Source organism: Temnothorax nylanderi, unplaced genomic scaffold (genome assembly GCF_030848795.1).
Source record: "Temnothorax nylanderi isolate EJ_2023f unplaced genomic scaffold, tnyl_v1.0 TNYL_tig0020_pilon, whole genome shotgun sequence".
Lineage (NCBI taxonomy): Eukaryota > Metazoa > Arthropoda > Insecta > Hymenoptera > Formicidae > Temnothorax > Temnothorax nylanderi.
Window position 1 is genome coordinate 359,614 of NW_027249082.1, and position 22,866 is coordinate 382,479.

The 22,866-nt window shown below is 35.2% G+C and overlaps 1 protein-coding gene across 6 annotated transcripts; it reads left to right on the plus strand.

Moving 5' to 3' along the window:
* Positions 1 to 529: 529 nt before the first annotated feature.
* On the plus strand, positions 530 to 22,636 carry Mf (myofilin). 6 transcript variants are annotated; one of them, XR_011717485.1, is made up of 9 exons: positions 530 to 677; positions 7,894 to 8,030; positions 8,364 to 8,520; positions 9,006 to 9,094; positions 15,801 to 15,944; positions 17,925 to 18,179; positions 19,877 to 19,969; positions 20,404 to 20,501; positions 22,376 to 22,636. XR_011717485.1 is itself a non-coding variant. In XM_071699889.1 (8 exons), exons 2-7 carry the CDS (start codon positions 7,931 to 7,933, stop codon positions 19,957 to 19,959), a joined length of 828 nt encoding a protein of 275 aa, XP_071555990.1. In that variant the 5' UTR covers positions 530 to 677; positions 7,894 to 7,930; the 3' UTR covers positions 19,960 to 19,969; positions 22,376 to 22,636. The 6 variants fall into 6 exon arrangements, 4 of the variants coding, with proteins under 4 accessions (XP_071555990.1, XP_071555994.1, XP_071555992.1 ...); XR_011717486.1 differs by lacking the exon at positions 19,877 to 19,969; XM_071699889.1 differs by lacking the exon at positions 20,404 to 20,501.
* Positions 22,637 to 22,866: the final 230 nt, after the last annotated feature.

Sequence of the window (22,866 nt, forward strand, 5' to 3'; positions counted from 1 at the left end):
GCTGTCGAGTAACTATCGTACAAAATTATAGAACATCGTATTAATGTACACACACATGTGTATTTCTTAAGAGGAAAGTATACCATTGGTGGTGCTTCTATCATGTTATAGCCTCATGTTAAAAGCCTTCTCAATTCTCTGTTAGATAAATGAAAACATACGCCCAATATTTCATAAATACAAATCTCATAAATCTATACAAGATACGTATTCTCTCAAGTGCTTGCGCAGAAAACGTGGACGTCAATTTTACATTAACGTTATATAACGCCGCTATGTTTCTACGCAATGTTCTCAGAACTCGTGAGGCATTTTCCACCCCTTAGGTACAAGATATTCATGTACACCAACATCTTAAATCCGAAACGTAATCTCAAGTGCAAACGAACTTGCATCGAGTTGCGACGAGGGCAAGTTTTAGTGGATTCTGCGGCGCGCACATTCTGTTCTCTTCCCGTCTTTCCCTCATCTTCCTTCCCACGATGGTCTCGTTCGACCAATCGTCTCTCGTTGGCGGGGGTTGTGCCATAAATGTCGCGTGGCTTATCCCGGATCCCGTCGCCAGATCGGCGCCACCGTGTACACCACCAACGGTATACTAGTCCACACTTTTGGCGGCAGCAGCCCAGTCTAAGGTCCAATCCCCGAACCGAACGGTCGTCCAAAAATACTTATAGGTAAAGGTCTACATCCTTTCTCTCTCTTACTTTCTTTCTCTCTATATCTTTCTTTCCTTCTTTCTCTCTCCGACTGAGACAGGTGCAAAATTTTCTTTTTTCTAAGAAAGAGAGAGAGAGAGAGAGAGAAAAACGAATAACGGAAGCCGCGGGGAAAAGTTTTAGCTACGATGAATCGAGAAAGGGGTAGCAAAAAGGGAGGTGCGATACAAGCGCCATTGTGAGTGCCTACCTAAAGAAGGAACAAGAGACTTTCCCTCAATCGCGTGAAAAACGACGCGATTTTCTAACGCGTTTTACCGAACGCGTCCGCGATCTACTGTGCGACAGTGAAGAAAGAAGCGCCTGGTCAGACGTGGTCCTCCTGCGCTGCCGAAACTACGTCGCATATCTTTAGTAGGAACTCGCTCTTCCACTAACCCACCCACGCAAGACTGCGTGCTAATCATGTTCTAACTGTCAACCATGTTTTCTACATTTTATTCTGTTCTTTTATGTGTGTACTTACGAGTATTTGTATTCACAAACTAATGTCACTAATTTATCGAAGGCTTATAGATTAATAAAGCAAATTTAGACTAATAATTTTAATTAACGCGTTCTTGATGTATATGACATTAATGTATAGTAAAAAATAATAAACAAAGAGATTGTGGAGTATTAGTTCTGTCATTATGTCAAACTCATCAGGGTTCATCAAGACTTTGTAACAATAAATTGATTCGAGATTCATCATCTCGAAATTCAGGATTTCAGCCTTATTTCATCGGTCAATATAATTGCTCGATGTTATTTTAATATATGTTATCTTTACTCAGAAGAGCGCTGTCAGTTACGCATAATCGCGACCTCATTCGTGATCTCACGTCTAGAACACTATTTTTGCTTTGCGTGACTAAATTGCTACCTCGTTGCCATTTAAAATGACGTTTCTCTCTGACAGCTGTATGTTTAAAATCGAGTACAATCGCGCAAAAGTGTGCGAGCCTTTCAGAAAGACAGATAAATAGCACGAACTTGTACTTGCGTAATATGTACCTACTTTTTCATTTTAACACTCACGCGTTATTGTCAATTTTCTGTAAAAATGCATTTGCATTCTAAATAAAAATTTGTTGATTGCATTATGAGAGATTATTCAATTATTCGATAATTTATCCCCCTGACGGAAACAAATTTTATTTTTATATCCTATATGCGTGTGGCATTGATATTTTTTTTCATCGACTTGATATATCTTATTATATAATAGAAAATGTGAGATTATATACGTGAGATATATACGTGTTCTAACAGATGTTCAACGGTATCATTGATTAAAAGTATAGTTATTTTTTTCTTAAGACTCAAAGTTCAAAGAAGAATAAATCTTTAATTTTTATAAATTTAACTATAAATTTAATATTGCCACGATATTACGAAACTATAATATTACTCAGTTACTGAAAGATATCGATCGCAAATAATAAACACAAATTGGTTTGCAAAAAATCTATTGAAAAGTATATTTAGAGATTTACAAGAACCTATGAAAACAATCTGCTCTTAATAGATGATGATTTCATTACGAAAAACCGCTTGGGACACAAAAAGTTAAGATGCCTCGTGCACGATCTCTCGAATACGACGACTTTAAAGCGGTCCTTGTTAACGTCGGAAATTTATCGTCCCCGCTCTTCGTGCCGATCGTATTCTCGCCTCCGCCTCCGGTGAATTCTAATTTCGTGAAAGCGAAACTTGGCAATGGCCGGTACGCGTCGTCTACGGTTTCCTTTTTATTGCAATACCAATTTGAGACTCGGTGCAGCACAAGTGCGCCACGCCTAACGGTCGTCGAGCTTATTCCAATCGCCTGCAAGTGCCGGATTGTTTATAATAATTGGCAACGATTTGTTAAAGCTTACATAACGCGAGCGCGCGCGCGATCACGTATTTATACCGCCGGCCGAGAATAGCCGATCCGCGCGTTCCGCCAAGACCGATGCACGTCTGTTATAACCGTTCCCTTTCTACTGTTAAAACTCAAAACAATTTGCTTATTAATCAAGAAATGCGATGCGAGCTTTACGTTTCTATCAGCTTTTAACGTTTTGTCACTAGAAGGAAAAGTATCGTAAGACTCGCTTAACTTAAACGGTACGTCTGACCGGATTGTGTAGCGTCACTACTTTCTGATCGCGTCAAGATCAAATTTAACACTGTTATAAACGTGACATCCAAGCGATCTGTCAATCGCTCTGTCACAACAAGTGAGATCTAATCTAGAAATTAATTTTGTTTATCTAAACATCCCGAAAAAACACGTTCCTAGCATTAGCTTAAAATAGACTTTACCTAATGCAATAGACTAATTTCTCAAAACTGCGGTAATATAAAATTTAGAATTCTACTACCATCTTCTTGTCTTATTTGTGTGAAATTTTTCTCGTTATCCCTATTCGTAAAAGCGCATCAAAAGTGGACTTATTAAAAAATTTGTCATCCTTTCTTTTTATATTAAATTAAAAATTAACGAATAAAACAATAACAAATAAATCTTTAGTTATTTCTATGTTATAACTTTTTTTGATGTAATAAGAACTGATTATCGACGATACTTATTAATTTCGGCTATGTGCAGAATGATGGAATAAGATTTCTAACTAGAAATTATGTCTCTCGTATGTAAGCCTACAGTAATTATATACACTCGAAAAACATGAACAAACATTTACGTAAACAGTGCATTAAATTAAGACCCACGTAATAAAAACTTGCGCGTACAATGATCAATGATAACCACTTAATGTCATCGCATCGGCTGGAACATTGTCTGACCGGAATGGCCGCTACTACTTCCCACGCCACAGCTACTTGCGTATCACGTAACATACACTGGTCTTCTGCGTGGTGCCGATAAAGTTTCGACATTAATATATCGCGATGTGCGAAAGTTTCCCTCCGCGTGATTTCCTACGAGACCGTCACGCGGATTCCCGGGGCTTTTAACAAGTCACGCGAGCTCCGCAGAGTCTAAAGAAGCGTACGCACTTAAGAAATTCGCGTTCGATCGCCCGCCTGCCAAGTCGCCAACGTCAGTTTCTAACACTTTCTAACTCAGCCACGTGTACGAAGTACTTTCATTTTCTGAAAATAATCGTTTAATATAATACAATCGTGCAATATAGCGTTTAATAATAATGCTGATTATGCAATATTATATTCTCTAATAGAAAGAATTTTTCTCTAAAGATAATAACAAGATAGTAATTTTTTAATTATCAACGATTAAAAAAGCCTTAAATTAAATTTAAAGCTGCATGTATGTGAATATGAATGAGTAAATTTATCAGCTAGAAAATTTTTACTGCAAACGCAAAAATTAAGTATTTACTGTACAGCTTCAAATAGTGCATGTCATATGTAAATAATTTTATTACCATATCTTACTAATATAGAAAGATGATTTTGGAAGCCGTCCAGTAACTATTTAATATAATTCGTCATGAGAAAAGTTACTCGAAATGATAAAGTAAGACAGCTTATTCTATAGATGACTAAAGTTTTTGAATTAATTCAAAGTGAATTCTACTTCAACCGGACATATAATGTATTATTATTTAATCAAGCTGCATTATGTCAAGCTTGGCTATCTTACGAGGTCGCGTGGCGCGGGTAGCGCGGGATTTTCAGCCAAGAATGTTAGAACGACAGGTGGAAGCGCAGTCGTAAACCGTAATCCTCTTGCAACGCATTGGGAGGGTCAACTAAAGCTTCGCACGTGTTAGCGAGAGAGTGCCAAACCTCTTGATTATTTAATTCGTCACGCGTCTTTCATGGCACGTATAACGCAATGATTCGTAAGACACGCGTATGCGAATTCTTGTATTTTCGCGTACAATAAATCATATAATAGCTTGATTAAATAACAAGAGGCAAAGGTATTCTAATTACGGAATCTTAATTTATGCGTAAATGTTTCTGATAAAAATACAAAAATAATTAATATTATTTTTCTATCAAAAACTATTGATAAAATATCGTTTCAATAACCTATGCCTAATTTCGATTTTTAGTAAAAACTCATATTATATATATTACATATGAAAATTAACGTTCACAAATCGCGTTAAATAAACGATTAATAGTTACATATAACTATTCGTGTGACAGATTAATTTTTCTTCATTTATAACAAGCAAGTAGTCTACTAATTAAAAGTTATTTCAACGATAATTAACCTGGTTCTCAAATTGGCTGTACGGATAGGGGAACGTATTGCAGTTTTTGGATCTACGTCCCAGATGATTTGACCGCGCCATATATATTTTTAGAAGCCATCTAGATTACCACGTTCGTCCGGATGAGGATTTAATCTACCTTCTCTACCGCGTGTATTTCTACCACGCGTCTATATCTTTCAACTGTGTTTTTTCGGCGTTTTTACGTCGCTTAATAAATGCGATAAAAATCCGATTTCCCGCGAGATTCTCATTTCATCATTCAATTTATATTTATTTTCCTTGTTATTACATGTAATATTTAGTTTTTAGAAATGTTTGATAAATTTCTTTCAATTCAACGTTTTGGCGTAGAAATCTGCGCAAATTGGTTAGCGTGTCAAACACTCGTGGCTCGATTCATTTTCACGCGGATGCGATTTTAAGGTCAAGATATTCTCGGACGATCTAGTGGAAGTAGGTACGACGCAACATGTCAAAGGATTAAGATTCTAAACATATAATTTCAGAGATTTCTTTTTACACCTAGCTAACCGATACATTATCACTGTATTCTAGACATCTTTTAGAAAGATATTTTCAAATTGATATAAAAAAATTCAGTTTTCCAGATATTTATAACGTAATCTCCACGATATGCACAAGGCGTAACGATTCGAGATCATAAAAGCGCAAATTCGTATTACATGCGTTCGTCGAGGTCCGGTGCTGGAATCGCCATGACTGTGAGGGATTTTACGAGGTCATTATCGTCGGGACATACTGGTACCATGAGTCTCCAATGGGGGTTCGCGAAAATCGGTCAAAGTCAGACGGAGACTCGTCGACTATGCTGCCTCGAGCGCGACTTCTCTCTCGACGCTTCCACCTGTTACCAACTAAAAACGGACCGGGGCCCGGGCAGCCTAAATATAGCGGCCGCGCGGGTGCGAATCCGGGACTCTTGCGTTACGGCGCGGCGCGTCGCTTGTGGGCGCCGCGACGCCTTCCTTTTTGCTTACTCGAGAATGCAGACTGGAGAACAAATCACGAAAGCTTTGGGGACCTGCCCACTCCCCTCGCATGCTTTCAAAATGCTCAGAGATTGTGTTGCAGAGTTCAATGCGACAGCTCAACTAACTTGCTTTATAAAAAGCTCGAAAAAATTAATCAAAAATTAATTCTCCCAACTTTTATACAATTTTTCCTAAAAATGTTTTAATTAAATTGCTGTTACACATATTACGCATGTTATATAAAAAAAATATATAATATATCCTTATAAAATAATATCAAGATTATAAAATTCTGACAACGTTATCTTCAAGATTTATGCCCATTGAAAACAAGAAACAATCAACTGTTTCATATTTTCTACAAAGTGTACATATATATAAACAGTTAGATGGCTACTAATTTTCAATCAAGATAACAGTGTCAGAATTTTATAATCTTGATATTATTTTATAAGAAAAAACGCAATCAATAATTCCGATATTTATATTGAAAACATAAATGTCACGTACCGAAATCATATCGCACGTACATGCACTTAATACAAATAAGCCATATATATGTTTTAAATAAGACTAACACAACGGGGTAACCCCATTTTCACTTCATCTTCACGACCTTCAGTCATTCCCGCCGAGAATGAAACAGGAATATCTGTGAAACCGCTCGGGCGATCCAGGGCGACTATAAAGTACGCGTGACGCTAAAATTAGCGGTATCCGTTGCGTCAACAAAAAGAAAAACGACGCTCCCGTTTTGTGTCGGGCTACTATTGGCCAACGCAAGAAACCAATCTTGCTTTCTCACGCGATCGAAAGCGAGACGCGACTAAGTGACAATTTTCGAATTACAAATCTGAATTTGACGACATCAATTTATCATTTCGTCAGTTCAATTTAAAAACAACGTTATAGTGTTATAGTAATTTTTGTGCAATTTGAAAAATATTAAAATAATGCTATATAGATAAAAATAAGTTGATTTATATCTTCGTATTAGCTTTTCTCATATCTCCTAATATTACTAAACATTTTTTATTAACAAATTAAAAGAAGTGACATTAGAAGACGGAGAGAGAAAGAGAAAATTAAACTAGGGTTGATACGAATTCATCTGGCAGGATTATATCGTGAATAAATAAAGGGATTGACTGCGTCATGATAATGGATTGCGGAAATGGTGCACAGTTTACTGAAGCAAGGTTAAAAAAGCACAGCCGCACCTACGCAAGTCGTTAAATTTAAGGTGGCTTATGCAATCACCTTGGGCCACAAGAATTTTGTATAGCGCTTATTACCTCCCTCATAGAAACATTGTTTTCGATTGTATTAAAACAAACCTCTGGTAATTTATAATATTTCTTTATCCTATTCAAAAATAAAATAGTCAAAGCTTTCTCGATATAAAATTTGTTAGCATGAATTTCTTAATTTCTAAAGTTCTTCCATATCTGTGACCCGTTTTTTTTTTGCAACTTAATAAATTACTATTGCAAACGTTATACGTGCAAGAAATTGAGAGAAAGAGAAAACTTTTAGAGTAAAAACGCTAAAAGATATATCTTTATACGCATAATTGTCACATTCTCCTATATTTTAAAATTTATTTACTGTACTTTTCTTTAATAAAAGTTTAATTAAACCCTCTTCTTTACAATATTAAATTATTCGAATTAAAATTCTTCGAAGTAACATAAATTAAAAAATTTATTTACCAATTAATCAATGTCTAAACTATTTTAGAATTTGATAAAAACTGATGATTTGAATTGGGAATATGTTGCATGTTCTTTAAACTTTTCAGCGATCTTTACATGTACGACAGTCTTTACATTTTCACACGAGGAAAAGCGATTCCTACAAAGAATTGAACGATTAGGAACTTCTATAAATACTCTCGCAAAATTGTATTCGCTCGTATCCTCGCGACTCGTGAATCTAGCTATTTTTTCGGCGAGGATCACATGCAACCTAATTATCTGTTTATTTTTTTCCTTATTACAGCGAACGAGTGTGGTTAACAGTTCAGTAGAGTGGCAAAATGGATGCGCGATTCAGAAGCAATCTCGATATGATCGGGCGCAACGAGCCCATCACAAGGAAGGCGAAATTTTGGCAGAGTTACGTACGGGCCCTGAAAGGTATAAGACGTTCACTTCACACGCGTATAAAACTGTCTGTACCTCTTCGAATTTCCAATAAATATGCGCTCTGAATTTATATTAATTGTACAGAGTTTTCCACGTATAAAAAGCAAGATGCGTAAACTTTCTAAAAATTTCTTGCGTATGTATTTTGTCATATATCCATTTTTTACGCGGCGTTTAATCAATTCAAGATACGTACGTTTAGCTCATCACTTCATCAGGTGTTGTTCATGCCATGTACTCTTTATTTAATTTTAATATCGTACGCTGTTCACTGTATAAAACATCGAAAGAATTTTTTTTAAATAAAAATCGAAATAAAAACAGGCACTGACGACATCAGAGCTCCCGAGCACACTCACAGGCCCCGCGGCATTTTCCGCTCGGATTTTCCTGAGCTGCATTCCACCTCGTGGCCGTTTGGAAAATCAATCTACGAAAACCCGATTCACGCAGCCGACCGTATTAATGTTCCCGGATACAGGTGTGTACGCGAATTATTTTCTTCTCGTTCGTCATCGTTTATCGCCACGGATAAGATGATTAGCGACTTATTAAAATTATTAAATTCAAGATTTATTAAAATTAGCTAAATTACAGAATGCCAAAATACAAGACAGAATCGTATTATCGCATTCTTTTCAGTATGTTTAGACACACATTATTTATACAACGAATGTATTCTAGTTATGTCTTGTATATCGATTCTTGGCAGACATCCAAAAATACGGAAATATATCTGTGTCGGCCTACTTTGCGAAATTTTAGTCCTACTTTGTAGTAATAATAATCAATATAATGATTAAATATGTATATGTATAATTTAATAACTCTTTATATTTTATTTAAGCAAAGAGAGAAACTCGGAAATGAGTGTTAAATTATTATGAATTTATTATGAATTAAGTATCTATGCGTTCCAGGTTTGCGAAATATTAACGAGATTACGTTTTTGTCTCTCTCTTCCAGGTATTTACCCGTGCACCGTGAGATCTACGGCTACTCGCCAAGGCAGCTGTATCCCCATCAGTACAAACCCGTAGAACGCTTCACCCCCGGTACGTACTAAAAAACTGTGACCAAAAGAGTCCAAAAGAGAGTGAACGACGTCTTAGAAAAAAAAAAAATCGAAAGCGCGAAACGAAACGAAAACTACTATAATACCTCGATGTCGAACGAGAGCGAGAGAGTGAGAGAAAGTGAGAGAGAAAGAGAGAATGTGAGAGAGAAAACGTGAAAAAAAATAGGAGACAAGAAGCGCGATGAAAAACAGAACGAGCAGAAGTAGAGTAGAACCGAAAAACGCGATCGTAAGAAACGAGAAAAAGCATGAACGCAGAGAATGGATTATGAAAATCACCAAGGCGTACCGTTACCGCAATGTGTTAACAGATAACTACACTTGTTCTCGTGGACCTTCCTAGATTAAGTTCTCGATGTATAACCCGGTGCTTTTGGCTTCTGGCCGGCGTTCTAAAGGGGACGAAAAAAAAAATACAAGCGGAATGAACAATCATTCTCGAGAGAAAGACATCGTCGCATCTTACGCACGCACACGCGACTCTCCGGGCCTTTCTCAGAAGCCAGAAACGCCTCCCCGGAGAGGTACCGTACATCACATTCTTACCCCTCCACCTTGCCTGCATAATTTAACCGAGGATAAAAGAACCTATCAAACACGGACTTGCCACCCTTCCACCCGCCCAACCTCGCCCCCCAAACCCCGACTTTACGCCACGTGTCGCTACTACTCCGATATGTGTAAAATGCGTATGCACTTTTTGGACGTACGTGATGTCAATCAGACCGTTTGTTTAGTCTCACTGTAAATCGTAATAATAATCGTGTCTACCTTCATACCATACGCCATGTGTAATACTAATTATTTTACGCGTCTCTCTTTGTATCTAAGTTATTATACTTATATCGCTATATGAGAACACATTTACGTACGTATAAATATATGTACAATATGTTTCAATATCTGAAGACTTCTCTGCCTCGCGACGCTCCACTTCAGAGTTACATCCCTGTCTTTGAATCCTAATCGATTGATCGAGACCGAACTCAGATCGACATGACATAAACTTACGATGAAATACTCCATCATATAAAATAAACACGATTAGAAAAACTTGAGGCGGGTAATAGTTTCAACAAAATATTTAATTAATCAAAACTATATGTTGTAATTTCAATATAATATTTGATACATTCGATATTCGAATTGTGACAAGTTTTCCAATCGCCTCAAGTTTTCCTAGATTAAGTTAACATTGCCTTTCATTATCATATCAGCTTTTTAATATTCTAATTTAATAAATTTGAAATCACTCTAGCGCATATATATAATTTGTCATCTTAAATAAAGAAAACATCAGAATAATATCGAAATGATCAGTTCTGAAGAAATTGATTCTTCTAAATTTTCGTTATTCAGCACGATCAAATAAATAAAAGAAATATTTTTCCGTTGTAATAATGTATCAAATTTTCTCATTCCAATCATCGCATATTTCTAATAATCAAATTAACTATCTAATTTCAACGAGTAACTCTATCAACGGATCGACCATTATTGATATCATGCCTAATTTGAATCGAGCATTCAAGCATCACGGATCATCGTTCATCGTTCACCGTTCCATCGATCATGGATCACACGTGGATCATACGTGTCGTGCCCGAGGTGCCACCCTGTGACTCGTCTCTAGAGAGAAAGTGCATTTCCTACCTCGTCGTATGTTCAGTAACGATTCAGAGTTATCAAAGTGGGGTATCATTGTCGATTTGCGCGGTCTCGCACGCCGCTGAGCAGAGATTCTGATTTTCTGATTTCCAGGCGCTAGACCCAACAAGTGGTTCATACTGAATCGCATCATCGATTTGAGTGACCTTAGACGCCAACAGATCTCCCGAAAGTGGGAGACCAAAGAGCGAATCGCGCTCACCTCCCGAGCGCGACGTCATTGCTTACGAAACACGATTAACTAATGTCATGCACAATCTCAATAATCCCACTTATTCCTCACATTTATGAATATCACATCGCACTATACACACATATGCATCACCCATAGAAGGAAGCAAATAATTGCTTAGCGTTTTAATGTCTAATAAAATTGTTCCACGTAACTTTTGCAATCGTTAATGTAATGCTTTTTTAAAAATATTAGGCCGTGACCTTTTAATTTTTTTATAACGGTTTTATTAATTGCAATCAAATGTGATGTTTAATTAAAAATGGATTAATATAATTGTTGTAACGTGGAATGTTATAGAGAGACAAAATGGTTAATAAATAATGAAATTTTTAAGTAATTTTACTTTCATTACTGTAATCATATTTTTGCATATTTTTCATCTAACCATTGATTATATTTTATTCGCGCAATAGTTTAAACATTAAAATAAGTTAAATATTAGTGTGCACAATCATTTAGAGCATGTGTACTTTTAATCACGAAATACAAGATAATTTTGTATAAAAATTAAATATATGAAATTAAATAAAATCACGTATACACATCCCAGGTAGCAAGCACACGTCATTTTGACGTCAATTGACGTCAAAACTCTGTCATTTTGACGTCTTTTGACGTCAATTAACGTCAAAATGACATGTGCTTGCTACCTGGGATCGGTTTACAGCTTACAATTACTAATTTATTATTACTTACAAAATGTCAGTCGCTTTTTGATAATATAAAACAATCTCATATCGCAATCCTGAGCATTGCCAATACACATCCTTTCTCTCCCTTCCTTTCTTTCAATATATTAAGATAGTCGAAAGAACATCGCGATTTTTCACGGATAAAAACGCGCCACCAAAAAAAGAACATAAAGTTTTAAAACATTAGCCATTGCGATTGAAAACCGAAATAAAAAATTCGACATTTTACGAGAGTGCAACAAAAACCTATTAGACTAACTCTACAAATAAATTTAAGACAAATAAATTTTTTATCAAAAGAATTTTTATTGCAAAATATTTTACTTCTCTATTTTTTATTTCTTTTACAGCCTAATAATATTAAATAGCATTGCAAAATTTGTAAAATGTGCAACAATGAACTTAGTTTATTTTATCGTTATAAATATAATATTTTATTATATTTATTAATAATCGTTTTTTTTATCATTTTAGTCTATATAAAAGCAATTTATTTTGAATATAATAAAAGATCTATTGCGTTCATATTGTGTTCTTTATAAAAACGACAGCTAAAAAATCAATAAAATAGTCATTTCTTTTTATACAATTTTTATAACGCATTTTGCATTCTATTTTTTTTTATTTTTAATATAATATGAGACACTCATAAGGACAGGGTGCGAACATGCAGTATTCAGGAATCCTTAACTCTTACAGCTGAGGTGGAGGTCGCAGCTTGATTGCGAAAAACCGAATGAGCCAAAAAGGAGATATAAAACAGCAAATTGAAAATGGGATAAAGCGGTGGAAAAGCAGACTTTTCTGATTATCATATGCGCTACTTTAAGCAGCATTGTACGCAATCATACAGTAAATTAGTAAATAATTATGTGATAACAAAGTGGAATTGCGATTGGCACAGAGTGTGTGATAAACGTATGGTAGTTCTGTCGGAAAGGGACAATACACGCGTATTTGAGCAGAGCCGGCGGAAGAGTGATGTGCGGAAAAATTTTCCTTTTCGAAAAAATTTTGATGAAGAAATAAACTGACATCGAAACATGGCCGCCAAAACTTGAAAAAGCTGGAAATTTTCTCTCGACGCTTGCGCGTTCTAATTCGTGCTTCCGATTTTTCAAACACAACATCGTCGCCTGTCTCCCCATTAAAATTGTCCAACTCCTTCCTATCGTAGTACAAATGCAGTAAAAAAAATATTACAAATATACACACAAAAGTACACTTACACCGATGTAATTTACTGAAACTGCCGTTGACAGCGTACACTTTTCAATTTTACTTACATTACTATTTGTGCATTATATCGCAATAAACATAAAGAACAGATTTTATGATCCAGTATAAATTGAGATTATGGGAGATCCAAGGGTGATGCGCGTAGAAAAATCGAAAGTTTCTTTTTAATACACGCTCTAATCGGCAATAATACATGCACGCGTATTTACTAACAATGGACAAATTAACGTGCAATTAATTACAACCAGATCCAGAAATTTCTATCTTTTTCAGGATATGGCATGTACTTTTCTTTCGTTAATTGTCGATCCCCAACCTCTTTAGAACCCCTTTTCTAGCTTTTAAGTGAGCCACCTCCGCCAAACATAATTTTGTCATGACTGGAATTGCATAATTAACGACTGCTAATCTATGATGATTACATGGACGTATATACGGATCGTCGCAATACTCGCAATAGTCATAGAGGATCGCCACGAATACTGTACATAGTTTACGTTGGATTGCACACCTGGATTTTAGTACGTATCGATCTTTAACGAAGGATTTTACGTAACTTATTCAAGCTTCGAAAGCTTAGGCAGTGTGATAGATTAACTGACTTATGACAAATAGTAGAAAGTTGATAAATTATTAGTGCAGCATTAATAACGGGGGAAAACTATCATAGCCACAATATTCGTAAGGTAAAAGATTTACAATGGAGAAATAAAATTATATTAATATATCGATTATCATTTTATCGAAGCAAAATTGTACTAAGTAAGCAGCAAATATTTAAGTTAGATTATAAATTTACTAATAAAACGTGCAAAATACGAATTACAACTAATATTCAGCAATAGTTGTAGTACGTTGTAAAGTAAAAGCAGTCGAAAATTGATAGCTTTATGATATCGATAGTTACTGCTAGTGCCAAGCTTTTACTAGCTTAAATAGTAGTGACCGAGCACACGATTAATAATCACAAAAAGAAAGTTTGGCGAGCTCTAGTTTAGCCGTCATAGCTCATAATTAGGCATCTGAATCGCATTTTAGCAGCATTTTAGCAGTACAGATCACCGTCTCTCTATTTCTTTTCCATTACGAATTTTGATAACCGAACCGTTTTTTTACAAACCGCCGCAGATTTTTTCTGTCACCGACTTTTTGAAGCAGCTTTTTTCCACAAGGTTAGTATGCTTTTTTTCACTTTACGTGACGTCATGCTATTTTTTGTGACAGCGCTGATTTTTTTACACACAGGCTCATGTGTGACGCGAGTTTACGCCAGCTTTCGATAATAGACTTTCTATGATATAGCATAGAAGACACTTGATAGTTAGACGCGCACGGCTTACAACGATATAAAAAACAGGGACAAAACCCTAGCATTTTAACTTCCCGCATTTCCTATAGGCAAACCGAATTATAACTTTAAGTGAAAGTTTGAAACAGAGCTCGTCTAGTTAGTGTATCGCAAATCAAAGTTTCAAACTCATCGCTAATTATATTTTAAAGAACCGTCATTCGCTAATTAAACGCAGAAATAACAAAATGCATGCATGCATTAGTGTGTGTAACTAGTAATTTTTTCAAAACTGAACAATATGTTCGTATAAAAGTAACTTATGACAAATTGTTCCCGATGTATTTTAATTTAGTAGTTTATCATAACTTAATAATGCTTGCTGTTTCATGCATGATGTATGTATGTATATATATGTGCTTAATATAAAATTATTATTATTGCGAAAGCGGATATATTGCACAAGTAATTAAAAGATAAAACGCCTATTCGCTAAAACACTAAGAGAAGAGAAAATGGAACGTAAAAATAGATATCAATTTGGCAAACTTTAGGCCATATGCAAACGAATTCAATCAAACTGATATATGCTATTAGGCGCCAAAATAGATCTTAAAAGTTACTTACCTATCAGAAAAATCAAAGCACATTCGCGAATTGAATGAATATGAGATGTTATGTTAACTTTCTCATCGAGTATTAAGAAATATTATACTACTGTTACGTTAATTTTGATAATCTTAATTTAAAAAAGAAAGATATATATTACCCAACTTAGATACATAATTCAGAAATATTTTTAAATTAATCCGCGTCTTTTTTTCTTCAATATATTTTTCCTGGCAGCGCAAAAAGGAACTTTGTACGTATTGACGCACGTATATATAGATTTTATCATATACATATATTATACTTTACATTTTTAGTAATATTAGTAATATTTTTAGTAATTTTTATATAATCAAGAAAAATATATAAAATATATAAATAGATATAAAAAATATATATAAAGATTCTAGATATTGTGCATATGCCATAGTAATTATGATATAGCTAACTAAATAATTTAATTTATCTGTAATATTTTAATAAGTTCTTAAAATTAATTGCATTATTCCTCTATGCGCTTGCCAGTATTGTTGAAATAAACCTAACGACGAGAACTCCGATATATTTTTCGTAAACTATTCGGGATTAATATTTCAATATCTATCAAATATCTATATACAATATTTGCATGTTAAAAGTCAAGATAATATAAGTCTTTCGCGGATTCTCGACGTTATATAAATTGATCGATATATTTCTTTCCTTTTGGACGAAATGCGAATGCACCAGATTAATTTTGAACTAGCAGAATAATTTTAAATATCTCAGCAAAATTATTTGAATAATTTATGTAGCTGACATTATTTTAAAATTATTTAAAAAATTTAGTATCTGAATCAATTACGAAAGGTGTTGATTGGCAGCGCATTCGTCGAAAGAAACATACGAGCAAAATTGTAAATCGATTGATTTTTGCCTTCATTCTCACAAATGGCAAAATTACACGATACAGCGAAACCATTCGACGCTGAGAAGGCTTGGACTGACCATCTGAACCGCTTGGCGGACATCGACAGACTCTACCCGAGCAAATCACCGCTTATGGCTCGTCACTTAAGCCCACCGCTCAGTACGAAACGATTGTTCGATATTCACGGTGAGTATAAAACGCAACTTTACACTTTAATTTAAAAATTAATTTTTGACTCACCGACCCCGATGCGCAGCAGCGGAGATGTAACTACGATGATAACCTGTAACATACAAATATAAAATCCAAATTATAGCAACGTTTAAAATAATTAATATTTAAAAAAATATCTACTTAGCTCATTAAATTTTATATTTATATACTTTAAGTGGATATTTAAAATAATTATACAATTTTTTAAAAAATTCTTTGTCTAGTATAAGACCTTCTAATTTTACGACTAAAAGTTTCTTCCTCTTTTAAATCCAAATAGAATATTGAAATAAAAAATAAGGAATATTAAACAATTAAACTAGCAAATAATATATAAAAAATAAACTTACCCCAAAGTTGCTCCGCTGTCGCCTGATGCCTCCCAGGCCTGCTCCTCCTCTCATACGTAGCACTTACACATTCACAACACGGTAATTACGCGCGACACTTTGATCGACACTCCCGAAACGGTTGTTATAATGTAATAACGATCACGCGATACATTGTACGACATCTTCAAACGATTGCACGCACTTCATTTTGCTCTTCCTTCGGGATAAATCTCGGCATTCTCTTTTCCTTGATCTTCCGTTGTTGTTCCATCAAGGCTCTTGAACAATAATTCAAGTAATTTGTTACACGCGTAAAATAATTATACGGTTTTCGAAATAAAAATCTTTCTCTTAAGTCTAAATTCTTATAGAATTTGATAAATAAAAGTTTAATTATCGCCCGTATTTATTGCAATAAATCAATAATTTATAATTCACATTGTCTATTATATCAATTCTTTCTTTATAGATCGCGCGAAGAACTATTTCAGTGAAGCTGTTATTTCGATCCGCATTATAAATCATTAATCGCAGGTCGTGAATCGTAGGGACTAATAGAGTTATCAATTGCTCGTAGGGAATAATTATATTTAAGAAATAATAGCTTGTAAAAGTATGGAGCGGATTGTGTAGCATCTAGCCGACTCGAGTGTCGTCGTATAAATGATAGCGCGGTAACCTTGTTTACGCATAATGGTCTACGCCCCCACCCCCTCCCGCTGTCCGCCGAAAAAACAAAGAATTTATAACTGCCGCGAAATATTTAATACCTTGTAAAATTTACACTAAACATAAAAGTTTCACATTTCTAATCTTCGATTTCGATAAACGAACCTGTTATCGTGTACATTTATCACTTTATATACGATCGATTCAATTCATGTATAACTCCGCGTTTTAAATCCAAATTTAAAAAATCACATTTAAATCATAATAAAAATTTCGATGCGCGACGTGAGATATAGTATCGCAAGATGTGAGATATAAATATTTATGTAAATTAATTTATTTAATTGTTATTACTTTTTTTTTAATTTTTGTATGATGAGAACAGTAAAATAGTGTAATTTTAATAAATGAGAAAATTAAATTAAATTGTAGCAAAAAATGTAACAATTTAATTTTATTAATTTATTATAATTACGTTTCCTTTCGGAATATGAGAAATCGGAAAATAGTGATAATGAAATGAATTAGTTACTGTTTTTTGATCATATGCCAGACAATCACAAATTTTGTTTTTCAAGTTTAAAGATTTAATAATCCTTTTTAAATGGAATTTTTCGATTAATTTTTATTTGCACTTAAATTTACACTTAAATTTTTATGAAAAGAGGTTTAACATTAAAAACCCTCTAGTAAATTTCATTTTACAAATAAAGAGATTGCCTCATTCTAGCAGCTTTGGTAGGTCGTAAAGATAGAGCATTTGCTAAACAATCACTGCTAATAATATTTCGTTCTAGCGCACAAGAGAAGTCCGAAGGCTGCTTTACAATCATATATATACAGCCTTACATAACTAGTATATATTTATAAACAATATCTACCTCGGCAAGAGCTCAGCACCGCCCGCGAGCCAGTCTGCAATCGATTCCAATTAAATTCGTCTCGCGCGCAGGTAATCTCGTGGACGACGACTTCTTATTGCCACGTCCGTCGGTCTTGCTGCGCAAGAAGCCGTTCTTCGATCTCCTGGAACCATCACCAATGGCACCCATCAGTGCGTTTACTAGGGACCCATGGTGGTACCCGAGCTACGCGCCCTATATTCCGAGTTACGCTCAATACCGCACACCGTTCTTTTTGAGGGACAGCTATCTCAGTCCAATTAAACGTAGCTATCTGTGGAGCCGACATCCCTTCAGGCCCTTCGGTATGTATGCCCACTAGCCCTCTGGCTCGAATAACGTACCGTTTCTTTTTCATGGCGATCAAAGATCAATGCCAACTCAATTTTAATTATTAGAATTTATAACCACTAATAAATTAATAACAATGCAATAAATTGTATTTAATAGTGATGACAATTTCGTTTCAAAGATGAAAATATACGGTCGTGGCAAATAACGATTACGCAAATTCATGTGACGTGGAGTGGCATTGGTCGTTGACAAACACTGACTACAGATGCTATTAAAAGATGTCGAAGCATTGCGAAATTTCCGCTATATCGTGGCTATTTAATGCTACGCGTTAAATTTTAAATTTTGAATTTTTAACCCAACTAGAAAAGACGTGTAAAATATTTAAATAGCTTCTTGATAAAAATTTTCTTTGTAAAACCTGTAGTCAGTAATCAATATATTTGCGATTACTATTGCTTTTTAATTTCCTTAAAAGGACATTCGTAATCGCAAATACACATGTAAATCTAGACTACTATCCCAAAAAGTTGAGAAAAAATAATATTATATACTAGTATTGTATAAGATGCAAAAGAGCTATAATTTCACAAATTTTTGAAAATTTATGTAATATTTTAAATTGTCAAATAGCAAGACATAGTAGTCTAGAATATAATGCATTTTCTTAACATGCACTTAACATACATTATTAAATTACAGTTTAAACACCGTCTTATGAAAGACGAAATATTTTTCGCACAAGAAGTGTTTTGCATTTCCATTCGTTTTCGTAATATACGTGAGCTATTGGAACTCATACTCAGCCGTCTATCTTTTTACCAGTAGAATAGCCGTAGTCTCGGTATAAATTTTGATAATTTTTCACGATTATCGACATCATTAAACATTTAGGGGAACGTTTCTACTGGCGAAAACTTTTCTCACAATTATCCTTTAATCACTGAATCGATCAATTTTCTTCCAAACATGTAAAGATTTTTTTCAACGTAAAACGATGAAATTTGATTGTATGAAATTTAAGCAAAGTTTAAAAAACTAAGAAATAACATGTGACCATTGAATTTTAAATTTCTCTCGAAAATTGAGTCGGCTAGCTCGAGCATGAATTAAGTGATAGAAGTCATCGTCAGTCGTGACGGTCGTGACGTCGGAAAACGGATCGGAATATCCTTTCACTTGTCACGCCGATCGAAAATATCAACCGTCGCGGCCATATGGAGATATTTGGCACCTCGGCGATATTGCTGATGATTTTGGCACAGGCTGTGCCATCAGCTTCGTCGAACTGTGAAATTGAGAACACCTGGTGCCAATTAAGCTGGCGAAATTTCGGGTATAGGTTTGTTTTTTGAACGCGTTCCACATTTTTCGAAACAGACTGCGAAATTTTATTCTTGCTTAATCTCCAAGTGAGTGCTTTTCTCAAGACAAACAATTTTTTTTACACAATTTTTTTACAAATTGAACAACATACACAAACACCAAGAAAAAAATCTAAAAAACGTCCGAAAGGTGCCTCAACGTTGCAAGTACCCTTCAGACACCTTTCAGACGCGTTTTTTTATTTCTATCCTGTTTGAGATCTCACCAAAGACAAGTGATTAACGACAGACTCGACTCTATCAATTTGAAAACCGAGAGTGTCCGATGCAGATTTAATGTATATGAGACCGATGCTACAGCAAACGAATGTCTATCATTTCAGGAGCGTTATACTACTATTATTCGCAGCCAGTTCCACGATTTCACTTTACCAGCCCGTGGTATAATAAACGTACCACGTATTAAGCGAAAAAAAGTGAGCGATAAGAGATTAAAGTGGTCGAAGTGTTGAATCCCTCGCACCCCATTCACTCGTTTAATAAGTCAAACAATCAATAATCTCAATCAGAGTCGGCGGGGATAGTGATGGTGGCGCATCACGATTCCGAATACGGTCCTCGTTTGCGTCACTTAAAGCGTATTACACTCGCTATTAACCTGCAAGTAGAACGTAACAAATGAGTGATCAGCGTATATACACATCGTAATAGGCCCGTGTTACGGCGGCTGTTTGAATGAGAGAGAATTCGGGCCTCTTAACCCTTGGGCTACCACGCGTGTCTCTTCATTTTCGTTAATTACCGTTACATCGATAGTCCCATGTCGGAAAATGCGTTTCCCCCCTCGCGTAACCCCCCGATTACACTCGTGTATTAACTCGACTGTTTTTTTCCCAAATGTTTTTCCCAGAATGCGTTACAAGAATGTTCCCTAATCCTTGCGGTAATTATTAAATTACCGAGCCATTACTCCGACTGAGGAGCCGCTGACAGAATCTCGAACACGCGGTACGTGCCCGACAATATCTGCCTGCCCCCAGTGGTGAAATAATTGTATTTGTACAGTGATTAAAAAAAAAGCTCCATTCCGCAAATTACGATCGTTGCTTGATGCACATTTGCCGCATTTATTTGTAAACACTAGAAGAGTTTCAGTTTTGCTCCTCAGCGTCAAAGTGACTCTATAATTCGTTAAATATCTTTTTGAATAGCTAGAAATCTTATAGAGTTTTAATAATCTTGTTATCGATGGAGGAGAAACGATCAAATTATCCGTACGCGTCTATTATTAATTTTATAAATTTTATAAATCTAACTTTCTTGTGATTAAAGTAAAAATATGAAAAGAACAATGCAAAGATTTCTTAATATAGAAGCTAGTATATCTTCTGGTGTTAAAATCAATGTATCATTGTATGTATCGCTCGAGGATTATTGCCATTCGCAAACCATAGCACTCACCGCTTGTGGGATCGACGCGACGTTTAGCATAACGACTAGTCGTTCTCGGCTGTCCCCGAAGACAGGAGCGGCAGTCCAGAAGCGTCGTAGCCGAAGGGTTTCGTTAACGAAACATCATCCTAATTCCTCACGTAATCGGTAGCATAATCATCTAATCATAAAGTTGTTTTACAATCAACATCTCTCACGACGGTCTGTACCAGGGATCGGACAACGCGCCGGATACGCCGCCATTTTAAGATTTGAGAGTCGAAAGCAACCGCCGCGCCGCGCCGCGCGCCGTGCGCCGCGCCCGCGCCGCGCGAAGTTTCAAACTGTACTACTCTAATGCAAAAGTAACCATTCGAATGTTTATTATGTTCAATGGTTTAACCTTAAATAATTTATATTGTATTATATTCGGAAATAACGTAAAATATTTTAATAATTATTTATATTTATGTAATATAATATTTTTACCATTAGATTTACTTAACACGCATTGCATGTAATAAATATGATAGCGGAAGTGACCCTCGAATGGCGGCAATCAATTCGCAGCCTGTTGACGTATTGTCTGATCCCTTACTAGAGGATCCCTGGTCTGTACATGATTTGAGAACCTATATTTTACGAACCATCATTTTACTCATTTTTTTTCATGTACACATATTTTCAACTAATGTGTATATCATATTTTGAGTTTTTTCAGTGAGAGACACTTGTGTGTCGAATATTTATATGTCTCGAATACCCCCAGACGAGTGTACCGGGGGGCCTCGTTCACGGTGTAATATTTCTGTTCGATGTAGTATAGCTAATATATCAATATATTAAATGTCGCGTAGAGTAGTTCAAGTTACCACTTATAATTTACCAGTTTTCAGCTTGCTGTGTTAAATTTAGACTCATATTTAGCGATTGATGTTGACGCCTTTATAATACCGTGTTTACATTGTGTTTATAAATGACTAACTGCCATCAGTATAGTCGAAACATTACACCGCGTACAACGAGGACGTCTAAAAATCTGTTTTGTCGTTACATCGTATGAAAATTCCATGAAATCGTTCTGTTAAATTTCCCGAAGATTTCTACGAGAGGATACGTATAACAATTTGAAGATTAATGAGAATTCTTGCTGAGCATGGCAAATGTCAAGAATCTTTGACATCTCTAAAATCCCGCATTTATTTTAAACGTCGCATATCAATTCACTTTGTACACTTCCTCCAGTAGAAATCTCGAAGTTAGGCTCTTATGGAAAAATAATAAATCGAGAATTGAGCTTATCTCGACGTCGCATTGATAAGCGCGATTAATCGACATAAAGATTTATGATTTCTCAAATATTATTTTTTTCATTTAAATATTTTTCCATAAGTGCACGTGATCATTGTTCCGTTTTCTCATATTTGATCAACGCATTTCTCTTTTTACAGCTCACGCTTACTGATGACTGCCTGGTGCCACGCGGAAAGCGTGAAACAAAAAAAAACGACGAAAAAAAGAAAAAATGATGCCTGAAATAGGTCAACCAAAAAAAGAAAGAAAACTTACATCATATCCCGAAAGAATTTTGGCGTCTCTATCACAGTGCATATTTCCACGGAATTTTATTTATTTATTAACATTTCCCGTCATATGATTTATTGTACGTTTCATCCATAATCTGAAATAAAATAAACACTGCCAAAATTTTATTACGCAACTATCAGTTCACCCGATCTCATTTCTCTTCCAGGCATAATTTTCAAAATGACATCCTTATAATTTTAATTACGACAATTTATGATTCATAATTCAATTTTTGATATAACAAAATTCGGTAATTAATTCCGACAAGTTAAAATAGAATAACCATAAAATACATATGCTTGATTTGACAACAATCGTAAAGTACATTTCGCTCAATTATATTTTAAATTAGTAA